At 34.3% G+C, this 14,172-nt stretch overlaps 2 protein-coding genes across 4 annotated transcripts in view; one reads left to right on the top strand and one right to left on the bottom strand.

The window, feature by feature from the left end:
* Positions 1-3,350, top strand: part of LIPC (lipase C, hepatic type) — a 64,454-nt gene extending 61,104 nt beyond the window's left edge. For all 3 annotated transcript variants that reach the window (XM_069798119.1, XM_069798118.1, XM_069798120.1), the window contains one exon: positions 2,132-3,350. In XM_069798119.1, the coding sequence (XP_069654220.1) occupies positions 2,132-2,237 (106 nt within the window). In that variant the 3' untranslated portion in view covers positions 2,238-3,350. The remainder of the gene's footprint in view (positions 1-2,131) is intronic.
* A 3,449-nt stretch (positions 3,351-6,799) lies between these two features.
* The window catches only part of ADAM10 (ADAM metallopeptidase domain 10), a 57,470-nt gene continuing 50,097 nt past the window's right edge, over positions 6,800-14,172 (bottom strand). The window contains exons 12-16 of the mRNA XM_069798117.1: positions 12,238-12,421; positions 10,941-11,049; positions 10,426-10,646; positions 9,549-9,675; positions 6,800-9,069 (exon numbers count right to left, since the gene is read on the bottom strand). Of these exons, the coding sequence (XP_069654218.1) occupies positions 8,975-9,069; positions 9,549-9,675; positions 10,426-10,646; positions 10,941-11,049; positions 12,238-12,421 (736 nt within the window). The 3' untranslated portion in view covers positions 6,800-8,974. The remainder of the gene's footprint in view (positions 9,070-9,548; positions 9,676-10,425; positions 10,647-10,940; positions 11,050-12,237; positions 12,422-14,172) is intronic.

Here is a 14,172-nt window from a genome sequence, read left to right as displayed (position 1 = left end):
GAAAAAAAAAAAAGAATGGAAACTGAACTCTGTATTTGGGTTTTTTTGGTGTTTTGTTTGTTTTGTTTTTTGGGGGGTGTGTGTGTGTGTGCGTGTTTTTTTTTTTTTCCCCCCGCTGATTGCTTTGAAACTGGATCAACAAGTCTGAGTAGCCTTGTTCTCTACATACAGTAATGCTAATAACACATTTGAAACTGCTTATTCACAGAGAAATTTCAGCCAGAAGACAGAATAACAAAACTTGTAATGATTCCCACTGCTTTAATCCTTTGAGAAATTTTAACTGAGCAGTTTAATTAAGGTTAATGAGAAAAGCATGTCTTACCTTGTAACTGTGGCTCAGTTAGAAGGTGGCTATTCCTTGCTGCAGTGTCTTTCTTACCAGCAGCAGTTATAACTACTGCAGACTTTCTGTGGAACAATACTTATTTGGAGACCTGCATCTCTTTGATACTGACAGAAATTAGACAATTTAGAGATATTTTCATAAGACCATCTGTGTGTGCTGGGGGGCCAGAGGAGGGATCATATTTTCTTGGGTTTTGTCCCCCTGAAAATGTATTTTTTAAGTATTTTCCTATCCTAACCCAGCACTTGGCACATACTCCCGCATTACTACTCTCCCAAATACTACTCATGTACTACTAAAGAAATCCTAGGAAATGGGTAACTGAGGTGGGTAATTATTATACTAACAAAAAATGATGCTGGTGTCTTCAGCTACCTAAGGCTCCTTAGAAGTTGTTTTTTTTTCTGCAAACAGAAGTGGGAGTTTGTGTCAAGATTTTAGTGGATACGGATTACGTGCTGGGTTTTGTTGTGTGCGATCTGGGCTTGTCATGGGAAAGGAAATGACATGTTACTGTTGAAATACTGTATTAATGCTTGAGGGGGTGTCATGGTTTAAGCCCAGCCAGCAACTAAGCACCACGCAGCTGCTCACTCACTTCCCCCTCCCACCCAGTGGGATGGGGGAGAAAATCGGGAAAAGAAGTAAAACTCCTGGGTTGAGATAAGAACGGTTTAATAGCACAGAAAAGAAGAAACTAATAATGATAACGATAACACTAATAAAATGACAACAGTAATAATAAAAGGATTGGAATATACAAATGATGCACAATGCAATTGCTCACTACCCGCCAATCAACACCCAGTTAGTCCCCGAGCAGCCATCCTCCCGCCCCCACTCCCCCCAGTTTATATACTAGGTGTGACCCAGCTGAAACCAGGACAGGGGGGAATGAAAGATTATTAGGTGATTCTAAAAGGAGGAACAAAGGACACTCAAAGAAAAGTATTTTCCTCAAAGAAAGGACTGTGTAGTTTTCAGTTGTCTTGGAAAGACCAAACATCATGGATCAAAGAATTATCAATCCTGGAAATTCAATATTAAAAAAAAGGTAGTAAACACAAGACGTGTTTTGAGTTGTCTTGTGCTTTCTCAAGAATTTGAACAAACTGTTGACAATATTTTATCTCCATGTACCTTTACCTCACAATGTTGTGATATTTATAGACATGATAAATTTTCCTGTTAGATTATCTAATGACAAACACTTAGACACAACGTAACAGCATAAACTTAAAAAGTACTTAATAAACAGACTATTATGAGCAATAAAATACCAGATTCCAACATATCTGAGTTCCAAATATGGAAAATATTTCTGTAGCATATGTAGCTACTGATGTTGTTAGCATCCTACATAACTGATTTTTTGCAACCTCACAACTAAATACTAGTAGTCCAACTAAGTACTAGTAGGCTAAATAGTGCAGTCCTGGTAGTAATAGTAAGAGTTGAAACAATGACAATGGCCACTGAGAATACAAAGACCAAATCACTGTGAGGGTATGCTCTGGAGGACAGCATGCTGTGTATGGTAACAGAAAGATGGAGGCATAATGCAGTCAGTACATGGGAGTTGTCTACTCCTTTTACTCTGTACCTACTATCTGGCAGCCAGATGCATCTCTTTCCTCACAAGCCCATAAAAACAATCAGATACCTTCCTGTAAAAGACAGGATAAAGAAAGTCAGATTTGGTGTATCCAGAGAGCACACTTTTAATACAGATAGTAGCCCTAAAAAATAACATCATGCTTACATGCTGTGTTTTCTTTCTAGAATGACATTTTGTTCTCAAAGCATTGACAACGTTCACCTTCATCCAGCCCAGGAGAAAACATTTGTGAGGTGTGAAGATCGCTTTCCGAGACAAAACAGAAAATGAGCAAGAACACAAAAAACTACTCACCAAATATATTCAAAATACTATACATCTAGTAAAATGTTTTAAAAATACACAGCTATGTTAAATTTAAATATCCTGATAGTTTCAGAGGTGGTAAAGAAAATGCATTAAAAAAAAAAATTTAGATTTTGTGATACAACAGTAAGCTGAAATATGTGCTTTGTTCATCTATGAGCCTACTCTCAATGTGATCAATCAGCGATTTAATGAAGGGCAACCATCAGTTTTAAATTGTTTAAAGTTTTAAAAAACACCTGCTCACCAGAAATAAAAAGATTACTATTTGAAAGAATCACTGCCATAAGCCTTTGAAAAATTTCATTTTGTTGAATTTAAGGGAAAAAGAAGCCTCATTTCCCATTAAATACTTCGAAATGCTAATAGTGACTACTATCAGATAAGACTTTCCTAAATTATTCCATAAGGAAGGGAAAGTTAAATAATTAATAGAACAAAATATTCCCAAATAGGTAACATTGTTAACAAAGAGTTTGAACTTTTTACTTTGTAACATTCAAAACCTAAAACATATCTCAACATACAGAATGCTTGAGCTATCTGCCATAACCATATGACAAGCCAAATAACTATTATCTAAAAACGCTATACTAAACTTTGTTCTATTGGAAAATGTTTTGCTGTTTAACTGTTTTAATTGAAGTACTGATTTAAATTACTAGTAATTTAATTATTTTAATAATGCTTAGTATACTACATGCAATCCTAGCACAACTAAGTTCAGTTAACTTTTACATTAAAATCATATTTACCTATTCAGGTAAGGCTCGAGATTTTTAGATTTTAAATCACTGTATAGCAGATTTTAGCATGAGTCAAAACTGCATGAATAAATGAAAATAGTAAAACCCTCAAACATCTTTAGTGTATATAAACAAACTTTATAAATTCAAACACAACAATTCCTTTTTTTCCTATGTCAGAATATAAACTACATAAAGAAACATTGTCTCAGATTATTTTTATTTTACAGCTAGTGCATACCGAAATAGAAATCAATATGTATGTCAGAGTATTCCATTTGTCACTTTGTAATGCTAAGCACAAGATTCATTAAAAATTATGTTTCTACAACTCTGTATTCTGAATTTAATTTGTTTTAAATGTTCTCTAAATGGTAAAAAAAGTGCAAGATAGTCCTAAGACCTGGAGCAAAGCATATTTTCCATACCGAGATATTGCAGGGAATTTTGAATCAAAATATACAGATGTTAGCAGGATTAAAGGGAGATTTATTTAAAAAGCACAACAAATGAACAAGTTGAGCAGAGCAAGCAATCCCACAAGCAATGAACAGTGATCAAATGTTGAACGCAGGCATCTTTGCCAAACATTCAGAATATTAACTTCTAACTTTTAAAAGTGGCTTTCAATAACTACCAGTCCTTTAAACAATCAGGAATATTCAATACAGAAACAGAAAGGCTGACTAAATATGATGGGAACTGAAGCATACTTACTTTTCAAACGAGAATGGCTGTCCTTCCTGAGGTGTGAATTTCAGAAGCTGATCTGATATTTAAAATGGCCACTTGGAGTAGCATCTTGATTAGGAGAAATATTTATAGATTTAGATACAAATTCCATGTAAAAGAATCTTTAGATCTTTACTGAAAATGAAGGTTTGTGCTTTAAATGATTTTGCTCAGTGACGCAAATTGGTTTTTTAAAACATGAAAAGTATTTCCTCCTTCTATGTCAAAAAACACAATTTAAATGATTAATTTCATGCTTCAGGTTACTATCCCCAATACTTAAACTTCCTAACATAATTATTTTATTAAAGCTCTGTAATATGTTCTGTGTTTATCTAAAAATCGATCACTTTAATAATAGCCAGAAGTCAAATCAGGAGCACACACAGAAGAGGGAAATTTCAGCAATAAGTATCCCTGAAATAGTTAGGTAAGCACCAGACCTTTTTTAGATGATGGTTGGTTTATTTTTTTACATTTGTAGTAGCTATAATCCACTGGAGACACTCAAGTGCTAGAGACCCAGTCACAACATTTTTAGCAGCATGAACTTAAAACGGACAGTGTCCTGAAGAATAACAGACAACAAACAAAAATGACAGTGTGGCCGTTTTAGTTTTCCAAAGCACAATGAAAAGTGAGAGAGAACAGAGAGAGAAGTATGTGTGTGTGGCTAACTCAAATTATGCATCTCCCTAGACTGTTTCTAGAATTCAGTTTTTGCTTCTGGGGAAAGCTAAAGATCTCCCACTTTTACTTCTTATGTTTAGAGTTGTTTTGTTTATACAATACATGTCTACTTATAGAAGAATTGAAATACTGTCATTGGAATTGCATCTACAACATTGGTTATCACCAACTTTCTATGAACTCTGTAAGCTTCCTGAACCAAATCCTACTCTTACTCCTCCAAAAAGGCTTTGTTCAGAAGATAGTGAACGATGATGGAGCAAGAGACAAAGGTTAGAAAGAACTGGACTGTGCTTCTTCAGTGCAGAAACTACGACGTTAGTGTTTTGCTATACCTGAAAAAAAAAAACCACTAGAGTTGGAGAGACAGCTTTTAATGAGATTTCTATGATGTAGAACATGCATATTCACAGAGCCTTTCAAGTAATAATTTTCCTGTAGTTACACATCCTAACACACTTAAAAACATTTTAGACATTAAAATTGGCATTTCTTTCACATTACTATCACTTACTTGGTAAGAAGGCCGATAAAGGAATCTAAACTTTAGGAGAAACAGGCTTGAAAGCGTAAGTTCAGGAAAAGCAGGTGGAAAAAAAAGGTCAGAGATGACTACAGTGTGCTGAAACTCAAGTAATGGGGATACTGCAGTTTGAGGACTTCTAAAGTTTCTGAGGAAAAAAACCCATTCTCCAGTTCAACTGAAACAAGCTAGTACATCCTCAGACAAATTGAAAACCTTTAAAAAGTCAAATAGGAAAATTAAAAGAACATTCAGTATTTGAACTCTTGCAGATATGAAGATCCTTATTCTGATGTCATTTTTCACAAGTCATATGTCTAAATAAATTCTGTCCCTGTGTTTTGATAGCCATTACACTAATTTCTAACATAAAAATGAAATAAAGCCCAAGTTGCAGCATACTCAAAGTCGTACGATGCCCGAATATAATACTGAAATCATACCTACAATTGCAAGTGCCTGTAGCGGTGCCTTACTTTCTGCTCATTGGAATTATTTCTGTCTCACTCCAAACAACTGAATCAAGACCTTGAAAGCCATGAGGAGCCTAATCCTGTCAGCGCAAGCACAGCTTACGACGACATAATGACTGCTGTCCTTTCAAGCACCTCTCTGTAATAATGAACCTCCAATATTCAGAAGTAAAAAAATCTCTTCCTTCCTTTTTGAGGTTTTTTTTTCCTGAAAGAAATATTGGAATGTTAAATAAAAGGCAAACTATATGAATGACTTCTAGTCTGTATGGTATAAATACATTCTGACTATATATGCTTCTATCCCAGAGGTGAATGTATACATTTAATGACTAAACATTAAGAAATTCAAGATGAATAAATGAATAGCTACAACTAGGGACTACCAGGTTGAATATTAGTTAATTACAGCTATTTATGTACCCATTTATCTCCCCCAAAACATTTTAAAATATACAGAAAATTTGTATTTTAGATGTTTAGGCATTATTTCTATGCACCTGGTTTGTGTTCCTAGGCAGAAATTTAAATGCAACCACCACCAAATCTATTAGGCACCTATGATGCTGGTTTGCAGAAGGGCTCTGCTCCAACTGATTTTCTTTTAATACCTTTTGCCCTGACAGTGTAATGCAGCTGCAAGGGGAAGCACTTCCATTAAAAAAAAAAAGAAAAAAAAAAAAGCGAGGGGAAAAAGAAAATAAAAAGTACTGCAAGGCAGGAACTCTGAATATGCTTTGATTACATCAAAGCATATGCTGCTCAGCTAGGGAAACAGATGTCTAAGCAGGCCACTCTCAACAAACAGCCCTAAGAATGAAAGGCTAGCTGGCTGGACTTGGCTTTTAAAAGCACTCTTATTACTTAAATCAACTATACAACATACAGGGAAACACAGCGCCAGCTTAGCAGTTTTAAAACACCTTGCAAAAAGCAAACTTGCTCCTTCTAAGCCTTATCTATCAGTTAACATGCAATACTCTGAATGCACAATTCCAGCATTCCTCTTCAAATATATATTTATTTCAGAAGGTATTACCATTCAGTAGCTACGGTGCCAGGCTTGAATACCCCACCAGTAAGTAGTTACCATTTTGAAGATAAGAACAGAGAAAGGTTTATTCCTGTGATCATACAAGGAATTTAAAGGTAATTTTAGGGCTTTTCCTTAAAAAGGTTACACAAAAACACTGTCTTACATTTTACTGCATGATGTTAAAATTGGGAGGTGCACTTCAATAGTGTGAAGTACAATTACTTTTTGGCATGACAGCCTCTTTCCAGAGAAAGCCAAAAATTAAGCAGAATCTGTGTATTCCTTTTTGCTTTCAGGGTTCAAAAAGTAAATGGATCTTCAGAGGATGATTTCATCAAGTCTATTTATTAATGCATTTCAAGTTTCAAAAAACCTTACATATCTTTGCACAATACTTTATTTTTTGCATTTTTAGTAAAAATTTCCAAAGTGAACAAAAAAGATACTGTATAAAACACAGTGGACATGAAATCGACAGTAGTATTCCATTTCATTGTCTTGAACTTTCTTTCGGTTTTACCACATCTTGACTTGCAGTGGAGAGTTCAGTGCACATTTCTGTTTTCAGAAAACATTTAACTTAGACTCAAAATAAAATAGGGCAGCATCTCTCTGCCAAAATCCTACCACAGGATAACATTACAGGCAAAAAATTTACATGTTCCAAAGTCTACCACACTCAAGAAGTTACTAAGAACTCTTGCTGAATAAAAGTCACCATTTTAGAAATGCAAACCCACTTCCAACCTTTGCACAGTCTTAAAACAAATGTATTTAAAATTACTTAAAAGCAACTACATACACTTCTAACTAGTTAAGATCATTTAGAATTATTTATATAGTCTATTGGACTTGGGGTTTCATGTACAAAATTTGTCTCTAAACCATGTACAAAAAGCTGTATTTTGAAAAAGTTACCACATACTGTACAAGTTTACAAGGAAGAGATCCCATTATATTCTGTAACATTTTTGGCCTTGCTGGCTTGCGTCACATTATGAGAATGATTGTGTAAACCTTATACTCTTAAAAAACAAAACAAAAAGAAAAAAACAAAGGAAGCCTGTCCAACCCTTAGTAAATTTTCTCCTAAGCAAAGCCAGGAAAATCATAGCCATTTGCGTCTCTAATCAGCTTGGTGCTTTTGGAAAACAAGCAATAAATATATCACAAGCTTAAACATTTTGTAATGCCCCCTTTCATCTCCTGCATAGCATTAAGCACCTTAAGACATCTTTTGTTTCCTCTTTCAAAAATGCCAATTATTTACATTCGTAATAAAAACTTTGGAATGGGACATTGTGCTGTTGAACTTCGCTACTGGTATAAAATGTGGGAAAACTGGTAGTCCTAACTACAATTTTAACTCTGCCACAGTAGCTGGGCAAATCACTCTACTTTAGTGGTTATCAGTCAACAGCATCATGCTGAAAAGTTATCCAAATATCTGATAAATTACAAAAGAAAATAAAAAAACCTACAGCTTTTCTTTCTTTCCACATCCCTCAGAACATGAACTTAATTATCATACTGTATGAATATCTGAACAGCCCAAATAAAATGGTTGCAATTTTTAAAACAATTTGAATAACAGGCAGATTTTTCTAATAAAGCATGGAAATATTTCATCTAACTATTCATTATTTAACTGAATAATCAGACAAATTAAAGATATTTATGCTGAACTACAAGAAATTAGACACTTACATAAAACATTTTTAAACATTCTGGCATTTGCAAAGTTTGCAGAACACCTGTTATATCTCTAAAAGACCAGTCAATCTTGTATGCTATGTCTTAGCAGCTGTTTGATAAAGATGAAATGAGTGCTTGAAACAACTTTGATCGCGACAAAAAAGTTTGATTTGATTCAAAATTGCTGTGTAAAGCATCACAGGATCCTTGACCATTACACACCATCATCCTCTGTTATCCTGAGTATGTCAATTAAACAGTAATTTCTTCATTAATAGCAGAAAAGTTTTATAATACAAAGAAACATCCATATTGCAATTCTCTTGTTTACAATTGCACACAAGTACGGGTGTACGTTAGAAATACATGTCTGCATATAACAATGTATATACATAGACAAGTAATGTCTCCAATGCTGAGGTGGTCTAGCTTCCTAGCCTTGTCTGGCAGTTGAAAAATATATTTTTTCTTCAATTCTTCAGTAGAAGTTTTACTACAGCCATATTTGCCTGCAAGTGAAGAAAATGCAGCAATGAAGAGCACAGAAGGGGGAAAGAATCATGATACTCTAGGACTTGGTGCCACTAAATTAAGAATATGCAAGAAAAACACTTTTCTTCTTTTTGAGCTGGAAGATTCACTTATTAAAAATTAACCATTTCCGCTTGTTTTGAGGGCATATCATGCTTTTTTTTTTTCCTCTTCAATTTTTGAGAGTTAGACCGGGGACAATGACTTATTAGGTTTTCTTTGGAGTGAGTTTTCCCATTGTAGGCACTAGGAAGAACCAAGGCAAAAAGCTGCAGTCAACGCCTCATATGTCCCATCTGATAACTCTCACGGGGCCTTTGCCGCTGTGGTGGCTGAGTAGTTTGTGGTGGTCTCCTCCTTTTTAAAGTGCCTGTTTCAAAGAAAGGTACACATTATTACAATGAATTTAAAAAAGAAATGATTTCCAGAAAAGTTGCCCTGACCATGCAAATTAAATATAACTATTTTTCTGAAAGGCTTCAGATTTAGACCTGCAAGGTTTTAAATAGATGATTAACTGCATAGAGTATTTACAGAATACATTTTATCATCTCAACAGCAGTTCCTTGAACAGGCTGATTCTTACAAAACATAGCATGGAATAGGAAATAAAAGGAACTCTGACTTAGAAATAAGTCTTCAAAGTTTTCTTTTGATATGCATATTATGTTATAAGAAAATAAGGCAGGAGTAACATTTTTATGAATTGTTTCACTGGCATGAATTTCATTTGTAGTTTCACAGTGCCAGACTAAGAACTGTAGGTTGGGACACCTGAAATTTTCCTTTAGGATAAAACAGTTGAGGAGAAAACATTTCTCTACAAATTTAACTATCTGGTGTACTCACCAGGAAGTGGTTTATGAGGAGGCAACTTTGGATTACTGCTTGGAGTATGAACACTGCATATCTTAATGAAACCAGCCATTAACATGATCAAGGCAATTCCCATAAGCAACACTGCCCACCAATAAGCCTAAAAACACAAAAAGAATGATTTCTGGAGGGCTGGCAGACATGCGCAAGAGACAGGGGTCATTGAATATGGCTTTCCTTTGCCTTTTAAGAGTCATCAAAAACCTGTTCTGAAACATCACTTGAAAGACCATAAAATTTTAAAGAAAAACGTCCCTGATGTTCTTATAAAAAAAAAAAACCCAAACCCAAATACTTCAGATTCACTCTATTATCAGAAAAGTATTTCACAGAAAATACACTACAACAGAGCTATATAAGCCTAAAACAATCAACAGCTTACACAAAATTGACTATGCAGCTCTATAATGGTGTTTCATTGCAGGTCTCCTCCCAGTCTATTATTAGGAAAGTGTCATCTAGTGCAGTAAAAATAAGAAATGCTAGAGATCAATATATTTAGTTCCTTAAAAGAAATCAGAGCATTCAAACATGAAGAGTATAAACCACGAAAACCCAATAAATTAAAAACGTGAACATTTACACCAAAACAGACAGTAGAGTGAATAGAGGTATTAAACACAAAATATTTACTTATTTATTTGTTATCTATTTGTTTCCATTCCCTTCAATCTGTCAAACTTGTTTGCTGCCCTCAAGGTGCTTATAGAAAAACTAATAAAACAAGGACTGATTATAATTTGAAGAATGCTGAAGTACTTTATATATACAGCAACACATACCAACTGTGAATACTGATTAACAAGAAAGTTTTGTATTACACTGGCAAGATTAAAAAAAAAATACTTACCACAATCCATTCTGCGATATTTTCATATAGCTCCGGATTAAAAATTGCTTTCTTTAATCTAGCTAGAGGGCCATCGGCATCTACTAGCCGACACCTCATAAACACATCACAGTAGCCTTTGAAATCATTACAAGGAGATCCAGGTTGCAAAGTAATAGTTTTACGACCAAAGTGTTTCTCCCAGTGGATAGAGCCTGTACTTGCACAAGTAGCTGGGTCCACTGAAAAGTGAATACAAATACCATTATTGTATTAAAACATGCATGCATGAAAGAAACCTTGGTGTTCAATTGTTCAAAATGCTTTTGAAAAATTTCAAATTTCTATTAATCTGTAAAAAACCAGAATATATTGTTTATTTCCTACAAAATACAACGCAATGTCTATCTGAAACTAAGCACAAATAAAAATCACAGTATGCTCTCAAGTTAAAAAAAACTAAAATATAAACACCATGAGAAGATTCCTCAGATACCTACTGCTATATTTATGCTTACAATTGAGACAAATCTTACTTTTTCTCATGCAGCAGACATGACACAATTCTCTATCATCCTTGCCATCTGAACTAGCACATGTACATTCCTCCAAGCCATACTTCTCACAGATAGAGCCAGCACATTGCTGTTGATGAGACAAAAGCATGAGAACACAAAAATCAATTTCACTTTTAAGCACACTGACATTAGGAAGGATATTAATTTTTAATAGCTGAAAGCATAATCATAGGTCTAAAGATGCTTATCAATAAAAATAATAGCTAGAATTTCATCTAAAGTTTATAAAACAGAAAATTACTACAGTTATTCAGTTGCAGTGTTTAGGTTTATTTGATAATTTTTTTAAAGGTGGTTTACCCTATTTCATTTTTTAACACTATCTTTTTTAGGGCCTCAGAGTACCCTGCAAAACACTCATAGCACTGCAATTCACACTGAAACATGATTACTCAAAATCGTGGTTAAGAAAATAAATCAAAAGCATTTCTTCAAAAATGTTTTTTTCTCAGAAAATAATAATAAAAATAAATGGCAGGAAAGATTCTGTATTTAACTCCACTGCGGGAGGACCCTTCAAATTCCAATAAAAAAATTTTCAGTGTTATTTATAATCTTGTTTCAAAATCAAGTAACTATATAAAGACAATACCTCTATCTTTAAGATTACTCTATATTAGCTGAAAAATTATTACAAGCTGTATTATTTCATTAAAAACCTGGACTGCAGAAAACAGACTTACAGCAACACAAGTTACAGCTCTTTAAGAGGATGACTTTTGCTTGTTTCTGCTTCCAGGTAAACATAGATTGATTTATAAGAGACTTCCCATTAATATTTCATAGCAACTGCCGTGGACTCTTTAACCCAGGAAACTAATGGCAGTTCAGAGTAATTCCATATGCTTGCACATCTGTTACATGCACATGGGAACTGTGTATTTTCATTAAACCAAATTCAACATGTATTGACAGCATATCTAATTTTCTAAGGCAACAAAATTACTTGACCAAGACTGACATAAAATGAAAAGATGGAACTAGGAAATAAAACACTTTCATATCCCTGATTTTTACAAAAAACTTCAAATGGAACTTTCTCGAACAGTAAAGCTAGCTTGATATTTGTTACCTGCTTCTTAATATTTGGTGTACCTTCAGAGTTATTTTGATTGAGAGCAATAAATCAAACTTTTTTATTGAAAAAGAGATTCTTACACTCTTCTCCATTAAGTATTGAAACCATATCACTTCATAACACAGTGCCTCACAATAAACAACTGCAGTTGCACATGACTGTAAAAAAAAATCATACCCCATTTATGCAAACTTGTGTGTGCCTGTTGCAAGCTGTGAAGTTTAGTTTAGGCTCAGATGCTGGACAGAGAGCACTGACACCATTACACATTCCTTCCCTTGCACAGTCAGAATCATTTCGGCACTTATCAGTCTTCAGTTTGAAATTACATTGTGCAGTACAGCAGGGGCCTTGACTAGGGCTAGAAATAAGCAGAAAACATGGATGTAAAGAAAAAGCATGAACGATTCCAGAAGAACTCTTCGTCCTGAAACCTACTCAAACAATCAACATATTTCTGATTTGTGCCAAGTAAACTGTGGATTGAAAATAATTTTTTTCTGTCCCTTAAGGTAACAAAAGGTTACTGCACTGAATACAGACTTCTTAGTCATTGTAGTAACCAGCTGAACTATTTGCATAATATTAGAAAGCCAGTACAAGCACATTTTAAATGATAATATATAGAAAATAACAGCATTTCAAAGTTTGTATATATAAAACATTCAATTAGCAAGTTGGCAAAATTAATTCAGGAACAACTGATTAGTTTGATAGTATCAGTTTCAATATAGTAAATAAGACAAGATTTATCTGTCACTGATTAACATCTGTAAGAAATTTTTTTTTCTACTTTCTGCAGCCATACCACTTAGATTGTTTAAATAAACAAGAAAAGAGAAGGAGACAGGTCAGATCTTGTATTAGAAATCACAGTCAGCACATGAACAAATTTTGGGGGAAGGAAAGATTTGTCAAAGAAGCCATATAGCTTCGCTGGCTCCCCCAAAACACTTGGACTCCTTTCTGTCACAGACATCAAAGCATCTGAGCCCCTTATGTTATAAAACATACGTAATTACTTGATTAAAGCTAAGCCTCCTGAGTTCTCAAATTGTTGTGTATCTCAACACTATTCAGTGTGCTCATTGGCATTCAGTGGACATGAGAAAATAGCACAGACCTTCTGCAGGTCAGGATGTCTCTATTTTAAAACTATTGCATGCTAAGAAAAATCACTCTTACATCACCCATGAAAGACATGTAAAGTAGCTGAATAGATACCATAGTTTTCCTAAAATGTATTTTAACGTGTTATTTACGTGATCCATTCTTACACTTGGATTTGCTTTACATGTCTTTGGAAACCTCTTTGTACAGTAAAATTTTCAATCTTAATAGAACTGGAAAAAAAGGAATCCTAAACCAAAAATGATGCGGTAGTTCATATTTAAGACTGTTCCAGCAGGGCATAAAGCTAGACTACAGTCAGCTGAACACAAGAGAGCAAAGAAAGGAGGTGGCAGTGGCACCTGTTGTACTCAGAAGGAAACAGCTCCTCACCATAGGTGCAACATAAAACATAAAACCTCAGAAAACAATTATAAAGCAAGACAATGTAAGGCCCTTGTTTTAGCAGAAATAATAAGAATTTGCAAGGTGGGGAGGCAGGGGGAAGAGACATACAAAATTATTGCAACTAGGAATTCACAGGAGATGGTCCTTCTACGACGTCTACACTGTCAAATACATTTTACCAGTAGATGCTACTTTTACTCCCGCTGCCAGGATGACAAAGATCATTTTTAGGGCAGAAAAGTTTAATTAGAACAAAATTGTGTATGCTGTATTAAAAGTTGAGCTGGTTTAGACTTAAAAATAATAGTAATTTTATCTTCATCTTTGGCTGAGTCTAACCAGATGTTAGATTTATGTCTGTCTTTAGAGAGGAACAAAAGCTCATACCTTTCATGTGAAAAAAATCCACTTAGGTTTTCAGATAAAGTAAAAATTTAACATGTATCTTAAGTCACAGAACTAAAAGGTAGAAGTTGAGTTACTTCACTGTAAGTCTTATGATCTTTAAAAGTTCCTCTAATAACCACTGTGTGTACAACACTGCCAAGATACAAGGTGACTTAAAAACATAGTTTAATTTAATTTACAAAACAA

The sequence above is a fragment of the Haliaeetus albicilla genome, chromosome 12, assembly GCF_947461875.1.
Source record: "Haliaeetus albicilla chromosome 12, bHalAlb1.1, whole genome shotgun sequence".
In the NCBI taxonomy this organism is placed as follows: Eukaryota; Metazoa; Chordata; class Aves; order Accipitriformes; family Accipitridae; genus Haliaeetus; species Haliaeetus albicilla.
This window is presented reverse-complemented; position numbering and strand designations above follow the sequence as displayed.